We start from the raw sequence: 22046 nt of genomic DNA, 5'->3' as shown, positions 1-22046 counted from the left end.
GCCAACCCAAGTTTTACATAGGGATATATAGGGAAACCTTTTAAAATCTTCTTTTCAAGTACTTCAAAGCTATTCTTAGTGATATTTATATGGAATCATCCTCAGGTAGTGTAGATTCTAGTTTGTTCAAATGATGAACGCCTGGAGGGGGGGTGGGTGGGTAAATTCAAGCCTGATGTGCTCAGGTGAGCGCTGTGGCCCCTGGGCCTCTTGTTAATGGATTTAAATCAGGAGCATTTTAGTTTTGTGGACATTATTAAACATTTGTTTTGGGTGGCAGAAAACGAAAAGCAGGAATAGAAAGGTTTACGGTCGAATATACATGTACACTACTTGAGCAATGTAGGACGGTTCCTGCGTATTTGAACCTCATGAAAAAAATCTTATTTAGACTTTTTGCTGTGTCCCAATCAGTCCATATCTCTTCATTAATTGGAATCGAAGAATAAATTAAATAGTAAGTAAAATTTTATTGTTCTCACTTCTCGATGCGATGATACTGATTACATGTATAAAGTACCAATGTAAACGGTAAATCCTTAATATTCAATCATTAGACATTTCTTAAATTTCTCTTTAACTCGTGATTTTAATTTTAATTTTTTTTTATTTTTTCATATTTTAATTTTGCCTAAAGTTTAATAGCTCAGGAAGAAAGACAGGGGGAGAGAAAGAGATCTTTCTTCCTGTACTAATTTATGTAACTATATGTAGATTTTTTTGACTAGGTAGCACATCAGGGTCCATTATTCATTGTCTGGTGACCTTGTCCTGTGTCCATGATTGTAACCTATCATTGGTAATGATTTGCTCAATAATTATGCACACAATAGCAGAGTCACCCAACCATGAAGCTTGGGCTTGGGGTGTACCAAGTGATTTGGTACACGCAAAAATCCTTTGTTCGAGGTGTGAAACATGTACTAATGACCATGAGCGAAGGTGTGTATACCAGAGTCTAGAACGAACCGTTTGTCATCGTATGGACTTAGTGTTGTTTTACAAACAGATACAGAAAACAACTGATGGTTGTAACTTCTAATCAAGTTCATTGAATGACGCATGGAGCAATGATCAAAAAGGGTTTGCTTGTAAGCCTGATGTTTTAATTGTCTGTCATTACAGATTTTTTAACTCCTTTAGCCGTTTTCTTATCTGCGCCATCATACAACAAACTGTACATCTTAGGTCTGAGACCAATGAATTCTTCTATCGGTTTCCCTCCGCACTCATCCTTCATTTTACCGAGAACCTTACAGTTGCTTTTGGAGAAAAGAAAGTGAGTTTTCTCAAAGTTACTGGTGTCAAAAAGATTTTTATGAGTAAATATATCTTGATAAATGTCTTCTGTTTGGATTTCATAGCAAAGGCTATCCGTATCTGTAAACAAAAGACTAGCCTTTTCCCCGTAGGTACATTTTACAAAGTCATAGTGAAACTCGAACATGAGCAGCTTAGCGAGGTCAAGAATACAAAAACCAGCATATATGGGGCGATTGAGAACAATGTTGTTTTTCCTAAGATTGACAGCTACTAGATCTTCATTGAAGATCTTAAAAGACTGAAAGTTGGACTTCGCACATACTTTACGTAATCTCTTTTGGTGTGCACCAGTTCCACATTCACTCTCTTTCTCATGTTCTCCATGGTTTTCCCAAAGACAGAATTATTCATGAGCTTATAAAAATCTTTCTCGAAATCTGTTGTAGCCTGAGACCTCCTATGTGTATTAAAATCAATATATGATTTCAACCAAGGAGACTGGGTAAATTCTAGAACCCTGTGGATTTTGGATAATACAAGACCTTTTGACAAATAGTATTTTAGATTTCGATAATGAAGAACGTATTTTTCTTTATCACTGAGGTTAGGTACGAGTTTTGGGGCACTTTCTTTAATGTTCAACTTTTCTTTGAGCATCAAACTATGAGGAGACAACATATCATCTGTAATTGTTTTGTTTTCAGGAGCAAGAGGATAATCACTATGTTCGTCATGTAGGGATTCCGGATATTTTAGATCCACTTCTAATATATACCCGGTGTCCGAGTCATCTGGGATATTCATGACATTTAAGCTATCTATTTGTTCTGGAGTGCACCAGGCAAAGTCCCTCTCAGGCAGGGGCATTGACATACTCGTACCGTAAAGGTTATTCATGTCTAGATAAGTAAGCCAGGTTTTCGGTTTTGAAGGATCAAAATCAGACACCATTGGGTTGTTGGCTTTGGCATATTTCTTCGAGATCATAGACACCCCTCCCCTAATTCCCTGCTCTATCATCAAGACCATATCGATGTCGTCAAAGAGCTGTAACTTAACTTTTGTCATTTTCAACATGGCCTCCTATGCAAGACCAGGTGAAGTAAAGAAATGAGCGGGATCTAGATGATATGCATCCAGACATAGGTCTCTAAAATTCTCAAATACATCAGAGAGTAGTAAGACATCCGTTTTTAAGTATATATCATGTTAATCCCCCATGTTTGTCATGTTAAAGGTTTTCCATACCTTTTCAGCGTGAACATAGTCAATCTCAGAAATATCAGATTCGGACAATTTGCTGTAAAATGCAGTGATGGGAGGTAACTCTTGGTCGTAAAATCGATCCCAAGAGGACATATAGTCATAGGGATAAACCCCTTTCCTTAGTAGGAGGTCTCTCTCAACTTCAGACGGAAAATGTCGTGATAGGTTTTGAAATCTAGATCCTCCTTCTTTAGCTAAATTTGTAACTAAAGTGTCCAGAGAGGCATTCAGAAATTGGAGTGAATCAATAAAACGTAAATTATCGAGTGAAATACTAATGTATTTCTCCATATTGTTTGGAATGCATGATATTTTCTTATCTTTTAATTTCCCAATGGCACTCATCATGTGGTGAAGGTCGTAATTGCGGCTGTTTTGCGCTATGACAGGAATGTAGAAATCCTTATTTTCTTTTTTTAAATTGGAGCTGTAAGTTACACTAATTATGAGCAGCGCCTCTGTACTTTCCCGTTAAGTGATCATGATCTCTGACCCTATCCACCCCTAAGGGTTGTTCACAAATGTGGCAATTAGTGGCGTTTTTGAACGCATTTTCTTCTTCAACTGAGATGGACATGGGTATACTTTGGGAGAGTATTTTGCAGATTTCCTCTTCCTCTTTGATCAAACATTCAAAGAGGTGATCCATAGCATTGGCACCCGTATATAGATAAGCAGGTTTTGATTTACTATCATCAGAACATTTCACGTAATAGCAAAATCCGCAGGGTTCATGCTTTTGATAGGGAGTTGTTGAGGAATGAGTTTGGCTTGGACTACAAGATTGAATAGGAATAGTTAAACTTTCCAAGTCGAGATAAATGACAAAGGGCACCTTCAATTGTTTACTGACATGCTTGAATTGCACCCATTGATCATGTTCTGATTTTGGGAATGATGATCTCTGGGGACCGTGAGGAGAGCAATAGGGAACATGCTCATCTAATAAATCTTGTCTTGTAAACCCATGGAGACAGAAATTACAATAGAACGCTTCTCCATTGTGGCTTGTTCTATCTCCCATTAGCCTGCTCATGTTCCTGATAAGACAATAATGTCTTGTTTCACCCTTTGAGAAAAGAAGCAAATTGACATGGTGGAACATATTTCTTGCCTCTGTTATGTGAAGGGGGAAAATTTCATTTTTCTCAAATCCAAACACGTTGACTGATATGTTGTTTTTCTTTTCGAATCGATTAATTTGAGACAGAGGTAAAGGGAAGTCTAATCCCTCAGTATTCAGTTCATACTCATACTTCGTGTAATTTGACACGCGAGTTGGGTTATCTAATCTATTAACAGAATGAAGAGAGGCTAAAACCGACCATAGAAAACATTTTTGATCAGCATTTTGTATGTTCAGTACAGCCTTTTTCTTTGCAATTTTCGGTGGCAAGGGAAGATAACTGCTACCAGTTAAAGGAACGTATTCTGCAGTGTTAACATCCAATTTTAAAATCTGATCAATAGACCATCCACTGCCGTCCCTTTCAAAATTTTGATAACTAACATACAAATTTTCGTAAGCCTTAGCTAGCTGCTCTTTGATTTCTGCTCGATTTGTCAGTGTAAAATTGATAGATCTAAATGTCGGCTCAGCATAGACAGCCTCATTGTTTTCATTGTATTTGACAAATTTGACATACAAAGTCAAAAACCATTTGATACCTCGTTTTGACCACAGGGTAGTATGAAGAAGATATTGGATTGGGTCACTGTTGTCTTTAAAAAATTGAAGAATGTCCCACAGATTACACGGGTTTGGTTCCAGCACTTTCGTTTCCACCCCTCCTTTTAATGCTTGCTTGCTTCCAGCACCAGATTGTGTACTCCATCTATGTCGTCTATTATTTACGCAGGAATCGCATACATCTGTTCGGTGACTGTAAAATCGTTCTGGTAGAGGTCGATGACACCAGTGGCATTCTCTACCTTTCTCAGCGCATGAATGACAGAATTTTTTCCCATTTAATAAAGGTTTAATCTGGGTACACCAAATGCATTTCCCTGTAGACTCTGTACTCATCTCATTCCTTGTACTTTGCATGGGGATATCTGGAGGATTATTTTCTGCATCCTGTAACCTATTTCTTCGTATCGCCGTCTTTTCATCTCTGACTGGTTTTCGTCTGTTTCATCAGCGTGGTTTGTTTGTTTTTGATCCGCCCTCCTTTTTTCTCCATGTGTTTTGATATGTCGGGAAAAGTTGTCTTTCCTGTTGAATTTTGAATGACATATTGGACATACATTAGTATACGGCGTTCCGTGCATGGTTCTCTGATGTCTATTTAAATGAGATTTCTGCTTGAAAGATTTCCCGCAGTCATCACACCTGTGTTCGTCGTTCCGCTCCATCAGCGCGCAGGTTTACCTGGACAGATTTGTTTCATATAGACGTGTTAAACACGATAAGTTGCTCTCTTTTAAGCTCAGCTAATAAATGACTGTCGGGATTAATTGCGATTCATATATCCTCATTCACCGGAAAGTCCCCTTGTGCTATTTTTAACTGAGGGGGTATTGCACAACAGGCTGAAATAATTCATTGTTCAATCTAAAAAAGAATGGGTTTTTTTTCTTTTATGGAGCTAGAGGATCTTCTTGCACAGATAAATAAAAGTTCCACCTATATTTACTGAATACATTTTAAAGCATATCTAAAAATAGAAATTACACCACAGGTATATCGATCACGGAAATTCCCCTTTCTAAAAATACACTCCGTCCCTCGATAAATTATTATTTTTTGTATGCATGGATTTCTGTAACAGTAAGTGTGTGTTTGTGTATGTGGGTATGCATATGTCAAATATCTATTGAACTAACTCCAAGAGATTAGTTTGCATTAAGTTTCTAATTATATGCTAAGTACTTAAATTATTAATTGAAATTATTATTTCTGTTATACTTAAATGATTTTCTTTTTTTTGAATGACCATCTTCAATACTTAGGGTACAGGTTTGCCAGACTGGCTGTGTAGAGGTATCATCCCCTGGTGCCCTTTGTATTCAAGATGCACTAGTTTTATATTAGAGTACTGCCATTACTACAAGATTTTTTTTTTTTTTTAATTTACCTTATATCTATCATTTTTATTTAATTGTGTTTTCTTTTATCATTCTATGGTTTCTATGCTTTTGATCCAGTGTCGTGATGCACTTCTCAATGTCAAACTTAATCACTAGTCATGTTACATTATCCTTAATATAGAATTGTAATCAATGTTATCATTTTGTAATAATTGTTCATGCCCCCCGTGGGCCCTTGATTGGTGAATAAACATATTATTATTATTATTATTATTATTATAAAAATACACAAGGGATAAGTACTACGACATTATTTGCGCTAGTTCCTTTCAAGATTTGTGTAACTTTTCTCAAGTAAGTTGTTTTTTGACTTTTTTTAAAAATCGTGTGCTACTTTCGATTCTTCCCTTGTGTATTTTTATATGTGAAGTAGAGAACAGAGTGGATAAGATGCCCCTGTGGTGCAAGGGTACTGATGAAAATCGTGATGTTGAAGATGCTACAAGTAGATACAGAAGCCGTCTGCCAAAGCTCGAAAGTGACAGTGATCTGGAAATAACGGAAGAGAAACCAGCCTTACCACTGAAGTCTTTGGATGATATCCACATTTCCCTGTCTGATTCCAGCAGTGATGAGTTACCTGAGGTATTGTTCCTTAGAGAGGAAAAGCCTAAAACAGTTGGTAATAAATCCCTGACTAGACTGACCATAAAAGAGGAGCCCTCCACCCCAGTAAAATCTCCTGTAAAGTCTAAAGCTTTCCAGAGGTTGGAGAAGACACCAGTCACATCTGCGGACGAATCAAGTCCACGAAAAGTACTCAGAGAGAGGCTGTCTCTGAATAGGACCCCACTGAAGAAGGAGAAGGAAGGCAAATCAAGTCCTCTGCCTAGAAGAAGTCCACAGAAACTGAGGAAGACCAAGGAACAGAAGCCAGTGAAGAGCATGTACATTGACAGTGACATAGAAATTGTCTCTGGATCAGAGAGTGATGCAGACTTTACTCCTTCAAGGTTGAAGTTAAAACAGGAAGTGGTCAGTGAATCAGACAGTGACTCTGACAGGGACGGCAGTGAAAGGAGGCCCTCTCAGGGGGATAGAAAGTCCAGACAAACTACGCTCAAACTCAGCCAAACAGAAAAGGAAATGCCCAGTACATCCAATGAACAAGCAGACGAAGAAAAACTGACGACATCTAATGATGAAGAGGATGAGATAGAAAGGATTTATCCATTACAAGAGGGTGATGGAATTAAAAGGACAAGTCCATTGCAGAAACAGTCATTCATGGAGAGTCAAGGTACTTATTTTGTTTAGGTACAAGCATGACAGCTTGACATAAATGTATGTGGATGCTTTACAAATACATGTACTAGTCAAACTTGTACTGGTAGAAGCAAACTTGCTGTAAAAAAAATATGCATTTAGTTGTTTTTTTTGTAAGTTCATCTAAGTACAAGTTGAGGTAGCTGTTGCTTCAAAGAAAATATTTTGATGAGGGTACTCAAAGCATTCTTTTTTAAAGTGAGCAGGCTTATTTCTGTTGAAAAATGAAAATCCATTTAAAACTGGGAAATCACAAATTTTCATGGGGTTTTAATTTTCCATTGTTTTAGGATGACTAATGATAACAACAAAATTATGATCAACATGAACATGAACATCAGAAATTATCTGAAAGAGATTTCAATTCATTCTTTTAAAGTTCTTGAATTTTAATTTTTGTAGATGCTGGGTCTCTGAAAAATTGATGATGTCATCGACCAAGCAGGCAAGACATTTCTTCATATTGACCCCAAAAATTAAGAGCCCTGCATCCTGATTATTTGGACAGGTTCTTCTTTTTTGGTGTCTTAATACTTGAGTTGTTCTATAAAATACTTCAGAAATTATCTGAAAAAGATTTCAATTCATTCTTTTAAAGTTTTTGAATTTTTATTTTTTTAGATGGTGAAAAATTACTTGTGGAAAATCAGAAGGATAAGAACAAAGGGCAGACAACTGATGATGATTCTACAGAACATTCCCTTGTCTCAGATACCGAAGAAAGAGCCAGCTCAGCAGACGAACCAGGAGAGGAGCTTCAGGATAAAGAAAAGGCAAATGAAGAGTCCCCAAAAGACACTCCAGATGCATCAGAAGAAAATTCACATTTGGTAAATGATAGAGATGATGATATTGAAAGGGATAATGAGGATGTAATTCAAGATCCACTTAAAGACAGAGCTCAGACTGGAGTTGATATCCCACACATGGATCACTATGGTGAAGATTACGTGGATGACACTTGTCCTGAGGAGAGTGGGGAGGAGTGGGGAGCACCCCCTCCCTTGTCACCCTACTGTTCCCAGGCCCTGTCTCCCCTTATCCCAGAGGCAGGATCAGAAAACATGGGACCAGAGACCAGCACAACCTTCGAGGAGAGCACCAGCAAAACTAGATCACCAGAAAAAACACCTCAGAAAACCCCAATAACTATGGAATTTGACAGTGACAGCGAGTTTTCTGGACCAGAAGTCAATTTTGATGCATTGAATTCACCTGATATAAATAATCATAATGGAATGGATGAGGAAAATAATGATTCTGATGGAGACACCAATGGTATTGGAGGCAGTGAATCTAACCGGTGGTTGGAGTTAGAAAATGATAATGAATTACCAAGTATTGGTCGGAAGAGGAAAGCTCAGGATGATAGTGAGGATTTTATTTCTACACCAAAGAGATCAAAGACAAACAAAAGCAGGGACAAAACTAAAGAAAAAGGAAAGGCCCCTGTTACACAGCCTGATTTCAACTTTTCCAATGATCAGAAAGAATCAGGGGATGTAAAAGAAAAAACTTCATCCCAGATGTCCAAAGTGAGACAACTGATGCAGAAGCTGAAAGCTAAGAAGTCTGGTGGACAGGTGGTGGAGGAGAGTCCAGATCCTGATAGGTCTATTGTACCCACCAGCTCAAGTCAGGAGACAACAGGGGATGTATCGAGCTCCAGTCGAGCTCAGAGGAGGCTTGTAATGGATACCGGTAACTCGTACCAGACAGCTCAGAATCAGGTTCAGAGGTAAAGGTTTGCTATGTTAGGCAGTCCAATTTTTGACAAAGATCTTAATTCTGTTAATTGAACTATACATGTTTTTTTTTCATTGAAAAATATCTTTTTTTGTTTTAGATGCAGAGACATTTTGCAGACACTGAAGAGGGAATTTCAGCAGTCTCCCAGATTAACAGAGAATCCCAGAGTAATACAGTGGATGTAAGTCTAACAAAATACTTCACTTTCTTCTGATACTTTGTATTCACTGCTTCTGATTTAAAAACGTTTTAATGTCACCACAGGAAAAACCTGCAGGAGCTTGAGTCTAGGCTGGAGCTGTCTAGGACCGTAATAGCCGTGGTGGGGGACACAGGGTCAGGGAAATCGTCCCTGATGAACGCCCTACTGGACCAGCTGGACATCCTCCCCACGTCAGGGATGCGGGCGTGTACAGCGGTAGTGGTGGAGGTGGTCAATAACCCGAACAGCACAAAGTACGAGGCTGACATCACCTTCCTGTCTAAAGAGGTGGGTTACTCAAGATTTCATTCTGTGTCCCAAAAGTAAGATGGTTTCCTTTACTTTATCTCAGAAGGAATTGGGTTTATTTTCTGCTGGTTCTGAGAGGCTTACAGGATAAAACCAAACGTCTCAAACTTATTCAGGCAGTCACATCCTACAGGTTATATTTCCAACAAAATGGAACAAAGTTTGAAATATTGTTGACAGAGAAGAACTACAACAAATCAGATATACTAGAAAATGTCATTAGTCCTGTAATGCTTCATCTTTCTGCGTAGGAATGGCACACAGAGCTCCGTCTCTTGTTGAGGGATCTCACCGACGTGAATGGAAAGATCAAGAAAGGGGTTCCAGATCCCAAGTCTGAGGCAGGGGTGGCATTCCTGAAGATTAAGGCCGTGTATGGGAGGATTGACACGTATGATGTACTGGTCCGTCAGTCGGTCGTAACGAGGTGGCTAGACAGAGTCCGGCCCATTTCTAACTCAGATGTAAGTATACAGTATATTACCTAATAAGCAAGGTCAACCATGTAGGGTCTTCAATACTCATCATGACAAAAAAGTAATTTTTAAGAAGTGTTTTTGTAGATTCACAAATTTCTGCAATGCTTGAAAAAGTGTAATTGCAGACAGAAATATGAAAAACTGTTACATTTTATTTTGAAATGAAGTTTTCTTTTTTCAATCAAATGATTACAGATTTCCTTTACTGTATACAGAGAAATGTTCGCTCCCGTTTTATTTTCGCCCCTTTCGCCCTCTCATTGATTGGGCGAATTCAAATTACACCTCATATTTTTTTTAAAGCAGAACTATGACTGGGCGAATTTAAAACGGGGCAAAACTGTTCACAAGTTAAAAAGGGCGGAAAAAAACACAGGGCAAAAATAACCCTGCATACAGTATTGATACCAAAGTTCATCATTTCAATTCCAAAAATACCTCATTCATAGTTTTGATTTTATGGTAAAACTAGCATCTCTTGTGTACAGTTATACCTTCTTACTTTTTCTTACACACAATTTACGAGTTGGGTTGATTAGAAATTTAAAAAATCTGATGTTTGCATAAAAATTTCTTTGATCTTGGAAAAAATCCTATCAAACTTAACTGCCAATCAGATACTTGTAGTATAAGTATGATATTTGATTTTTGTAGCCTAAAACCTTCAGAAATTCCATCGATAAATACATAGAAACTGCTGACCCTGGTGCTGGGGGTCAGTTTTGGCCAATTGTAAAGAAGGTTACAATTCGTTTACCTAACTGTGATGCCTGCAGCAGTGGAGCAGTACTGGTGGATCTACCAGGAGTGAGGGATTCGAACGCAGCCCGAGACAAAATAGCTCGAGATGTGAGTGAATATTCAATTTCTAGTAATTCTAGGCTTAACCAATAGCTGCCTGACACAAAATAGCTGGAGATGTGTGCGGGTATTTTAAGCCAACTTTTATTCGCGTACAAGAAATTTTTTCAAGGTTCACGAGAGCCTTGTCATCGTGAATGATTCTCGCCGCAAACCAGTGATAGCCGTACTCATTTCTGTGAGCTATGTCTTACGTAAATTATTTTAGATAGAGGTTTTTCGGAGACATATTAAAGACCCTTTGAATGTATGTTTTCAGCATTTGAAGAACTGTACAGCTGTTTGGGTTGTGTCTTCCATTCATCGTGCCATTGATGATAAGACAGCCAAGGATCTTCTGGGAGAGAACTTCCGCAGACAGCTGCTGATGGATGGACAGTATGGAAACATCGCGTTTATCTGTACAAAGACAGACATCATCAAAAACTCGGAAATCATCAGGTACACTTGTTGTCATTGTTTTATAAGCTATATGAAAATTAAAGAACTGCTTTGTAGAGTAACATTTCTGGGAGAGTGATTTGTTGATCTTTACAAATCTCTTCTTTCAGTCGATTTCTTTGTGTAGATTAGACAAGTTTGTATTTATTATCATGAATATGTGTACTGTAGGCATGTTTCCTCCTTGGAGCTAAACTACTGGCTGATATTGATATAATTTTGTTGTTTATAAGGGCAAGACAAAATAACACTTAAAAATTTCAATCTGGAGATGGAAAAGAACGATTTAGAGGACAGTAAGACGATCCAACAGGCAGTGTGGAGCAGCTGAAGGAGAACCGGGATGTGTTTAGTTTATTGTGTTTAAAATTGTGTTTATTTACATGTAGGGCAAGGAGGACTCACAGGAGACAGATACAAGCTGATAATGATATAATTTATATGTAACTTTTATCAGTTCAACTGTCAACTTCTTCTCAAGAACCACTGGGACAATTTTAACCAAACTTGGTACAAAGCATTTGTGGGTAAAAGGTAATTTAAAATAAAACAAAAGGTCAAACCCTCATACAAGGGAAGATAATCAAGAAAAGGCTAAAAAAGATGGAAAAATCTCATGAACCATTGGGCCAGAAAAGCTTAAACTTTTGTTCAAACATTCTGGAGTAATGTAGATTGTAAATTGTTAAAATCATGGCCCCCAGGATTGGGAGGGGCCACAATAGGTATTACAAAGGGGAAAATCTTTATGGCCCATGGGCCTCTTCTTTATGAATCATCTGTTTAGCTGCAATTTTAATTTTAGCCAATAAGAAAACTTCTATATTAAAGATTAACTTTCTTATTAAAATGAGAAAAAAAGGTTCGCAGTGAGAAATACTAGTAATGCTTGCCATTAAACTTACAGATATTTCTTGCAAACAAATTAAAGTTGATTTACAGGGGAAAGTAAAGGTTTAGGTTTTAGAAACCAAGACATTACTGTACATAGTGAAGTTGGATTAACATTCCCTTCTTATATATTTTCAGGTCAAAGAAATCAAGGAAATGCTGAAGGAAAAACAAGAGGCAATCAGAAAAAATAAAGAGCTGATTCAGTCGTACCGTAAATCTATCACTGAAGCTGACAACACCTGTCTACAGCACGAGATGACCATCGGTCAGAAGAGAAAGGAACTGTCCAGTCTGTGTGCCAAGGCCAGGAATAACTACTCCAAAAAGGAAATCAAGAGGGACTTCAAGGCCGGACTAAGGGTAATGATATATTTTCTGTTGTGTAATTATAGAATGTGATATGTATTTTCTCCTAGTATTGATACAGGTGTTATTGTGCTTCAAGAATGATCTACATTTTGTACATGATGTATTTATTTTATGACTGTGATTACTGAAAATCACTTGTACATGTCCTCTTTTTTTGACAACTTAAAATTTACTTTTTTGTTTTTTCATGAGATTATCTAATCACTCAAATTTAGTTTTGCATTTGTTTGCACAAGATAAGATTATTTATAACAAAAATTTGTGAAATATGCCATATATTTTACATCATGATTTATTGGACATGCACTTATAGTTATCATGTGTCTATGTAAATTTGTATCTAAATAGAGTAAATATATGTATGAGATATGGACATAAAATGCATGTATAATCTAAGAGCTATTTTGGAATTATTGAGATGACATATTATTTCACAGGAGATGAAAAGGAAGGCTGGGATGTCTAATGTAGAGGAGATGGATGATGATAATTTGTATAACAGCGAGGATGATGATGAAGATATCGGATCATCAGCCGAGAACCTGAAGGTATTCTGTGTCAGCGCCAACGAATACCAGAAAATGAGGAATATCATCATCGACGACGGGCCCCCCACAGTAAGTTATCGGGCACCATTCTGTTCTAACTCAGGATTTAACAAAATTCTATTAAACTTCAGAGGCCTGTTCAACAAAGCAAATGTAGGCGAGTGTGAACCAAATATAATACATGTACCTCCAAAAGAAATGTTTAGGAGTGCTCGCATTGTTGAACAAGCCTATTGATTTTTCATAGAACGCAATTATGGTACATATGTAGACTGAGCAAAATAATTAAAAAGCATATTTGTGTGGTCCTGAATGATTTGTTTACATTCAAGATCTAGAAAATCGTAATTTTAAGCACAATTTTTGCATTCTTCAAATCATCTTCCACTCTTGTAAGAAACTTGAAAAGCATTTTGGATGAGGGGGCAGCTTTGGCTTTGCTATTGTAGGTGTTTAGTACAGAAGAGGACACCCAGATCCCAGCCTTAAGGTCGTACATCCACCAGATGACTGCTGTCCGACACCGCAGCAGTATAGAGAGAATTCTACAGAGGGTGGTTCAGTTTGTGTTTGACGTACAGAATTACCTCAATGAGGATGGAACCATCCAGGTTACAGCTGAAAATTCATTTAGTCTTGATAAAACTAGTGCTAGTGTTTTAGTGGGTGCAATGTTTTACTTAAAACTTAATTTTATCATTACTTGCTTAAGTTGTATTGTCTATTCTATAATTAATTACAAACAGAAAAACAAAACCAATATTCAGTTTCAGAAAATAGTAAAAAGACCTTAAGTTTAAAGATGTATTGTTCTTGTATTATTATTTTTTCAAAATTTTCCCCTTCAGTATTCAGACATATAGCTGATAGAGTTTTTAGCTCTTCTGAGCCAAAGGCTCAAAGAGCTAATGCTATGGCCATTTGTGCGGTGTGCGTTAACTTTTTAGAATATGGACCATAACTCAAGAACCCCTTGGCCAATCAGTACCAAATTTGTCACAGGGTATCCTTGGCCCAAGGGCTACTATTTATACTAAAATAAGGGTTGGGACCCTAAAACAAGGGGAGATAATCAGGAAAACATAACCAAAAGTACTGGTTGCTAAAAAATCTTCTCCAGAACCACCAGGCAGATTATCACCAAACTTACATACAAGGATCAGGATATGTTGAAGATTAAAAACTGTTCAAGGCATGACCCTGGGGCAAAGGGCGTGGTCTCAAGGTCACTTCAAAGTTGACCTAAATTTAAAATTAATAAAAACGTGTATATTTTTCTTACTATAAGGACTAGAATCATCAAATCTTGTAAGTTGATGCATCTTACGACTTCACATCATGTTAACTCAAAAGTAAGTCACGGTGACCTACTTTTTAAATTTTGCGGAGATTTGTTTTCAAATTGTTTAAAATGCGTATTTTGATTACTTTCAGATAGACCTACGATCATCAAACTCGGTCAGTAGATGCATCTTGGGTCCTTGAAAAATGTCAACCAAAATGTAGGTCATGATGAACTTCTTTTGACATTTTATGGCTATATTTCAGTATCTTAGGCATTTATTGGCTTAGAATCATCAAACTTTGTGAGTGGATGCATATTTAGTTTCGGAGAGTGCCGACCAAAAAGTAGGTCATGGTGACCTACTTTGACATTTTATGGCTTTATTTAAGTATCTCCGGTACTTATTGGCTTAGAATCATCAAACTTTGTGAGTTGATGCATCTTGGGTTTTCGGAGAGTGACGACCAAAAAGTCGTTCATAGTGACCTACTTTTGACATTTTGTGGCTATAATTAAGTATCTCTGGTACTTATTGACCTAAAATCATCAAACTTTGTCAGATGATGCATCTTGGGTTTTCAGAGAATGTCGACCAAAAAGTATGTCACAGTGACCTACTTTTGAATATCTCAGGTACGTATTAGCTTAGAATCATCAAACTTTGTCAGTTTGGGCACCTTGAGTTTTCGGAGAACGTCGACCAAAAAGTAGGTCACTGTGACCTACTTTTGAATATCTCAGGTACGTATTAGCTTAGAATCATCAAACTTTGTCAGTTTAGACACCTTGGGTTTTCGGAGAACGTCGACCAAAAAGTAGGTAACTGTGACCTACTTTTTACATTTTATCGCTATATTTAATTATATCTGGTATTTATTGGCTCAGAATCATCAAACTTTGTCAGTTGATACTGTTTCATTGAATGTCCAACAAGAAGTAGGTCACGGTAACCTACTTTTGAATATTTCAGGTACTTATTGGCTTAGAATCAGGAAATTTTCTCAGTTTAGGCATCTTTGATGTTTGGATAATGTCGTCTAAAAAGTAGGTCACCGTGGCCTACTTTTGACATTTGATGGCTATATTTAATTATCTGGAACTAATTGGCTTAGAATTGTCAAACTTTGTCAGATGATGGATCTTGGGTTTTCAGAGAATGTTGACCAAAAAGTAGGTCATGGTGACTTACTTTTGAATATCTCAGGTACTTATTTAATTAGAATCATCAGTCTTTGTCAATTAATGTATCTTGAGTCCTCAGAAAATTCCAATCAAAAGGTAGGTCACTTTGACCTACTCATGGTATTTGATAATTATTTTATAATATCTTTAGTCTTAACTGGCTAAATACATGTGTTATCAAACTTTGTAAGTTGATGCATTTTGGGTCTTATGATACTAATAGAGTTGGAGGCTTCTAATAGAAGTGATAGATTGTACAATTTATCAGAAGAGCGATTCAAGGCCCTTGGGCCTCTTGTTTTTATCATTATGCCCTTTAATTATAGACAAAGGAAAAAAAGAAGAAATCACAAAGTGCCATTGAGCAGAGGACACAACTCTTGTCACAGAAGTTTGATTCCTTGATAAGAGATCTACAGCTGGACATAGAGAAGGCATTCTCCAATCAGATCCGACCTAAGTTAGGAAAGGGCATCACCGAAGCCTCCATGAAAGCCAATGAACAAGCAGCAAAATGGGGATCACCGGTATCTTTAATTGAACATCTAAAATGTGTTATATTTTTTTTAGTACAGTAACACAAGCATATAGCCAACACATTTATAATGATTTGATGCTTACAGCGACTTGATTTAAAAGAAAATATTTTCCGTTGATTGCTATTGTAAAAACACAAGTTTTACCAAAACTATGGAGTTATCTCTCATTTTTTTTTCCCAAATAAATATTTTTTTTTATGAAAATTTATATAAATATCTTAAGGAAAAAAAATGTAGATGTATTTTTTTCCACGGGGTTTTAATTCCTCGAAATCTCAATTTCTGTTGAATCCGCATGTAGAAAATTTCCTAGACTGTCACTATATGCCTTACATTTATATTAAGTATGCTTGAAGAAATTTCCGTGGAAAATTTGTTACCGCATACAAAGCGTAAATTAATACCACGCTGAAAAAAGTACTTCTACAGCATTAAAAATCAATCAAATATGTTAACTTTTAAAAATGGACTTGGAGGTAGGCAGGAGAACAATATATATTTGTTCGTAGTTCTTACAACCCTTCCCCCTGACTACTTTTAAATCTTTAAATATTGAACTGTCAGATTTCTACTTGACTTTTTTTACCTAAATACTCAACTGAGAGATGTGGATCATGGACCTCATGATTAAATTAATCCTCTTGATTTCATTGTAAAATGGAAAATTACTCCAGGAAATATGAGTAATCCCATCTGTGCCAAATCTTAACTGCTTTGCATGCATTTTGTTCTCGTAAGAAAAACTTTTTAATTCATTCCAGGTGAATAAAGAGAACAAACAGGCCGGGGGGTTACAATTCTGTGCGTACCGAGCCACGGTACAGAGACATGGGGTGTTCCAGTCCCCCACGTATGGACCGGTCAATTTTAACGAGGACCTTACGGCTCCTATGTATTCAAGGATATCCATTGTGTGGGATAAAGTCTTCAGGTAAGCCTAAAAACAATGGAGCCCTTTAGATTAATTTTAAGTTAGTAAAATCTGAACATTATATTAAGTATACAATAGATGTGACTGTGGCTGTTTGAATGATTAAGATCCCTCCCTGCTCAATGGCCCTGAGTGAGGTGTATAGGTCAAAATTTGCAGCCCTCCACAGGAAAATGGGGGAATTTCCATATGAGTGAAAATTCTTAGGAAAAATGTGAAAAATCTCATCAAAAACAGCAAAGCTATGATTAGTCATATTGATGTGAAAGCATCCTTAGATTGTTAAGATTAAAGTTTGTTCAAATCATGATTCCTGGTGGTAGGGTGGGGGCACAATGGGATAACAAAGTTTTCCATAGGAATATACAGGGGAAATTCGTGAAAAATATTCTTCTGAAGAGCAGCAAAGCCATTATTAGTCTTTTGGATATGGAAGTATTTTCATTTAGTGTAGGTTTAATAAAACATAACTACAGTGGTAGTTTAGTGGAACATTGTGGGATTGCTGAAGAGGAAAGGGACTGTATTGATTGAGGTGAGCGATGTGACCCATGGGCCTCTTGTTATTGCTTGTGTCAGCGTTTAGCTTTGATTGCTTTCAGTGGAATACTGTGGGGTGACTTTGAGAAGTTTAGGACAACAGTACTGACTTCACTGAAGGAGTTTATTCAGATCCTGATTCAGGATCTTCATACACACGTTGTACAGCCCAGCAGTACACAGAGGGTACAGGCCTACATCTTAGACAATGCAAAGCATCAGGTCAGTCAATGCAAATTATAAATAAGTTTGACTTTTTTTTTATGTTCCAACATGTATTTAAACTAGAGGGAAATCAACATGTTTGTAAATAAATTTAAATAAATTCATATAATTCTTGTAGTTGACAGAGATGGTGGCTGCTCTTAAAGAATTTGTGACAGAGAGACAGAGGGATGCCAATCGTGTTCTGACACCTGTAGTACAGGTAAGCTATAATGACACCTGTTATACAGGTAAGTTGTTCTGACATCTGTAATACAGGTAAGTTGTTCTGGCACCTGTAATACAGGTAAGCTATATTATTATACTTTCATGTTAAATACTAAAATCTGATTGGTTTAGATGCAGTTAACAATCAATTCTATTACCCTCAGCCTTAGCAACACACGTGACAACGGGTAACACAACGGTAATGCTACATGCGGGAAATTATGCGCGTACGGTTCACCGTAGAATTCTAAAAGCGTCAGTTGCACGTTTGAAAGAACCGGAATAAACCTAACGTCAATAAAAGCATGTGTCCGATGTAGCTTACTTGAAAACAACAACAGACTGACGAAACATGCTTGCAAGTGCAGAAATAACGAAACTTTAGATGATAAAGGACTCAAAGAAACAATAAAGAGGTCAGTAAATCTTTTCAAAGAAGCGGGGAGTTTGAAAGCTTTCTAAACGTGAACGTAAAGACGATCGACGATTTTTTTTTGCTGACATCTTAAATCAACAAATCATTCAGTATAATGAAATAAATGGTGCCTGTTTTGGAGGGTAACAGTTGAAATTGACACCCCTCGGAAAACCATTGTCAACCTCCGCTAACGCATCGGTTGACAATGGTTTTCCTTTATGTCAATTTCAACTGTTACCCTCCAAAACAGGCACCATTTATATAATGACACTTGTAATACAGGTAGTTGTTCTGACACCTGTAATACAGGTAAGTTGGTCTGACACCTGTAATACAGGTAAGCTATAAAGACACTGTAATACAGGTAAGCTGTTCTGTCACCTGTAAAATGGCTGAGCAATACAGGTAAATTTTTTTTGTGAATAGTGTAAAGGAAAATACTGTCAAGGTACTGGGTAACTGGAGTAAGGGTCTGAAAAGTACTCAGATTTGATTGAATAGCTATAGCCTACAACACTGAGGAAAATATAGGAAAATAATTATAAGATAAATTTATATATCTATCTTTTATATACATGTATATTCATGATAATGAATTTTTACATTAATACATGAATAAAGTAAATTGTTGTTCCAGGAGAACATGACTCCAACCTATGACGCTTGTGCCGCAGAGAGTGGACCGGGAGCCTACCAGAGAGATGAAGGACGGCATGGCGGCAGGAATCGACAGAGGGAAAATCTATATGTTTGATGACGCCTCTCGCAACCTGCTGCAGGAATTGGAGCAAATCAAGGTAGGGGGATTCCTAACATAGCTTTGACAACATTCACCCATACAAATACTGACTGTGCAAATGAAGATTGAATTTTTCCATTGTGTTTTGACTATAACAAGAATGATCAAGTACATTTACTGTATAGATTCAAATTACGTTTGATTTTGAAATTACCTTTTAAATCAGATTAAATAAGTCATTTTAATTCTGCATACAGGGAAATTTTTGCTACCGTTTTATTTTCAACCCTTTTGTCCTACTTACAGTTGGGCGAATTCAAAATGGGGCGAATTCACAGTGAACACAGTTTGATTTCTTAAACAAAACTGTATCTGAGCGAAATCAAAACGGGGCAAAATTGTTTGCAAGTATGAAAGGGCGAAAATAACACGACGCAAAAATAACCCTGTATACAGTAAGAGGCTTTAAATTCAAGTACAGTTATAAATTGTACATGAACATTTGCCTTGGCAATAAGCAGGATAGTTGTGTATTTATGAAGGAAATGAACTTTAGATGAAAACATCTAATTCAGGTTCAAGTAACGGAGAAAGTACGGGGAGTGTGTCGTGGTCTTTGCTCGGATCTACAGGTGGCTTTTGAGCCCCTTTGGGAGGCCCCTGGGACCTGTGTGGAACTGCGAGACGTACTCCTACCATGTAAGGAAATAAACAAAAGCTATACCTCCCAGTAAATTGATGCCTTCCATCACAAGAAATGATAAAGGTTTCTTTCTCAACCAAAAGACACACATCTCTAGTGACTATACCTGTATGTTGTAGGTGTTGGGGAGATTTCACTCCAGGTGCGCACCATAATGGAGGAAGCCGGAGTGAGGGTACCAGTAACTAATACAGGGCCACCTCCTGTCACAACCACCAATAGGGCTCCTGTCCAATCAGAAGTCACTAATGCACAAGGAAATCAGGTCTGTCTTTCAAATTTAAAATGTTATTAATTTTCATATACTATTTGAGAAATCTTTACAATCTGCCAAACATTTTGAAAAAGTCAAGATTACATTCATGGTAGGGATGTATTATGCTGAGGTGTCAGCCATTTTTTAAGAAACTTTTCTAGTTTTATCTCACCAAAATATTTGTTTTATTTTTGTTATTATTTAAAGATGCCTTGAATTGTTTGACAAAGAGCAAAGCTTCTGTTACATTCTTAGAAACGTTTATTTGGTTCTTTATTTCCCTAGGGTATACAGAGAACAGATGGGAACTCGTCAGAATTGCCGCTGAGTTTTGTTCTTGAGGAACTTCAAGTCCTTTAACTTTTGATTCTCCAACTTTTAACCTCCATCAAAGTGGAACCATCACTGTGTGTGCCCAAAATCAAAAAGAAATGACAGGTAATGACATAATTCAGTATAGAGAAGATAGATTCCTCTTTAGTAATTACCAACAGAAGAGACTGAATGCCCTATCTTTAAAAGCGACACAAGTAATTCATCTTTTTATAAAGTTGCTTGCATTGTCCAGTTGACTTGGATGAAAAATTAAATTTCTTGTTGCTCTTGTAAAATAATTATCCATAGAAAGTTTTAAAACTCCTGAAAAATATTAATGTACATGTATTAAGTTTATAAGGTGTAGTTGTTAAGTAAATTTATATAATATAAATTAGAGATAAATGCAAAACTTGGGTATGTGCAGTGACTTGGTAAACAAATTTTGCAATGGAATTCCCACAACACATGTAGTCCAAAATCTCTGACCCTGGGGGTTTAAATAAAGGCTAAACAAGTCCAAAAGCAAAAATTTAGGTGATTACACACTGATTTGTTTTGATAAGATTCTACCCCGAATGCCACACCATACTGATTTTCTGTGTTAAATTTGGAACCCTGAATGTTTCCAGGTTGTGTTGTTGATTATATAAGGACACCCCGGTGAAGTGCCAGGTGAATGTGATAAGTAACATCTGGTTTTAAAACCAACTGCCTTTTAAAAAGGTATAAATCTGTTAAGGTGTTGTCAATTTTGTCACATACATGTAAAGAACATTGTACATGAATATTTGCCATGGCAATAAGCGGTGTCGGCGATGTTTAAATTAACTTCAGATCCTCTTATTCAACAGTGTGAAATCTGTCAAGGTAACGGTCTTAAGTGATTTAACTCAGCTCTTCTACTGAACAGGTGGCTTTTGAGCCCCTTATATTATGTCTGGTTGTTCATGAATAATTCATTTCTTCTAAAATACACAAAAACAAAAAAAGTAAATTCATTCTTATTTCAATAATCAATTATACGGAAAATTATTATGACATGTATCTGCCCTATCCTTAAAAAACATGTTAATAAACGTTACAGTGTTTCCTGTATGTTGTTGTAGCTCCAAGATTTCAAGGATTCCAGGATCGCGCCATACTAGCAGAGTTTCCACAAATCATCAAAATGTATCCCACACCATCACCTCAGCTAGTGTTCAAACAAATCAGAAGTCACTAATGCACAGTAAATCAGATCATCACAGTGCCAGAGTCAATGATTAAATTTCATATCCTGTTGCGTCCTCCACAATCCCACCAAATGTTCAGCACAATTCCTTCCCGGGCAGCATTTCATTCATGATAAGGATGTATTTTGCTGATCAGGTTCCACCATTTGTTAGTCAAACCTTTACAGCTCGTATATCGACACAACATATTTATTTATTCATCTTGTTATTCAAAGATTCAAGGTGACCATGCAGTGCTTACAAACAGTGGCAGGGGTCAAGGTTACCATGCAGTGCTTACCAACAGATTAATTTGGGGTCATCCCTAGGATATACCATGCAGTGCTTAATACATTAAAGAGATTGCCATCGATAAAGTGGGGTCACCCAAACATCTGCTGTCTGCTTCTCACCTCCATCAAAGTGGAACCATCACCCCTTTTGCCAGGGGTCAACCTTATCAATGACAGGAAGTCTTACTCCACTGTCGAGAAGCAGACGTGGTAATCACTAACAGAAGGTGGTACCCCTTATATAGGCAACACAGCAGCCATTAAAGTTGCTCATTGTCAGAAAGATCAGAAACATTTCTTGTTACTCTTGAAAAAATAATTTTCCATAGAAAGTTTAAAAACTTTGGAGAAATATTAATGTACATGTATTAATCTGGAAATTTTTATTGTAGAAAATGAAATTTTTAGCAGAATTTGCATGTGCATTACATTCGTAAAAATATTTTTCTTACAAATAAATTC

The 22046-nt window shown here is 36.9% G+C and overlaps 2 protein-coding genes across 2 annotated transcripts; both read left to right on the top strand.

Moving 5' to 3' along the window:
- Positions 1 to 6009: 6009 nt before the first annotated feature.
- On the top strand, positions 6010 to 7801 carry LOC134229906 (uncharacterized). Its single transcript, XM_062711691.1, has 3 exons — positions 6010 to 6859; positions 7507 to 7715; positions 7784 to 7801. Exons 1-3 carry the CDS (start codon positions 6010 to 6012, stop codon positions 7799 to 7801), a joined length of 1077 nt encoding a protein of 358 aa, XP_062567675.1.
- LOC134229909 (nuclear GTPase SLIP-GC-like) lies at positions 7315 to 21302 on the top strand. Its single transcript, XM_062711694.1, has 20 exons — positions 7315 to 7330; positions 7507 to 8623; positions 8732 to 8815; positions 8899 to 9124; positions 9397 to 9609; positions 10279 to 10473; positions 10745 to 10926; positions 11037 to 11049; positions 11316 to 11336; positions 11956 to 12180; positions 12627 to 12806; positions 13187 to 13348; positions 15531 to 15731; positions 16505 to 16674; positions 17277 to 17436; positions 17558 to 17641; positions 18702 to 18812; positions 19379 to 19502; positions 19626 to 19771; positions 21165 to 21302. Exons 2-20 carry the CDS (start codon positions 7812 to 7814, stop codon positions 21300 to 21302), a joined length of 3447 nt encoding a protein of 1148 aa, XP_062567678.1. The 5' UTR covers positions 7315 to 7330; positions 7507 to 7811.
- The last annotated feature ends 744 nt before the right edge of the window (positions 21303 to 22046 follow it).

This window comes from Saccostrea cucullata, unplaced genomic scaffold (genome assembly GCF_032062105.1).
Source record: "Saccostrea cucullata isolate Sc308-1 unplaced genomic scaffold, CSIRO_AGI_Scuc_v1 ctg14277, whole genome shotgun sequence".
In the NCBI taxonomy this organism is placed as follows: Eukaryota; Metazoa; Mollusca; class Bivalvia; order Ostreida; family Ostreidae; genus Saccostrea; species Saccostrea cuccullata.
Note: the sequence above shows the minus strand (reverse complement) of the source record. Positions and strands in the feature narration are given on the sequence as shown.

Excerpts from the sequence above, each read along its gene's own strand:
- LOC134229909 (XM_062711694.1), top strand. The coding sequence starts at position 7,812 with ATGGATCACTATGGTGAAGATTACGTGGATGACACTTGTCCTGAGGAG. Across the intron at positions 10,474-10,744 it reads GAGACAAAATAGCTCGAGAT|CATTTGAAGAACTGTACAGC; the intron begins GTGAGTGAATAT and ends GTATGTTTTCAG. Across the intron at positions 13,349-15,530 it reads ATGAGGATGGAACCATCCAG|ACAAAGGAAAAAAAGAAGAA; the intron begins GTTACAGCTGAA and ends CTTTAATTATAG.
- LOC134229906 (XM_062711691.1), top strand. The coding sequence starts at position 6,010 with ATGCCCCTGTGGTGCAAGGGTACTGATGAAAATCGTGATGTTGAAGAT. Across the intron at positions 6,860-7,506 it reads GTCATTCATGGAGAGTCAAG|ATGGTGAAAAATTACTTGTG; the intron begins GTACTTATTTTG and ends TTATTTTTTTAG.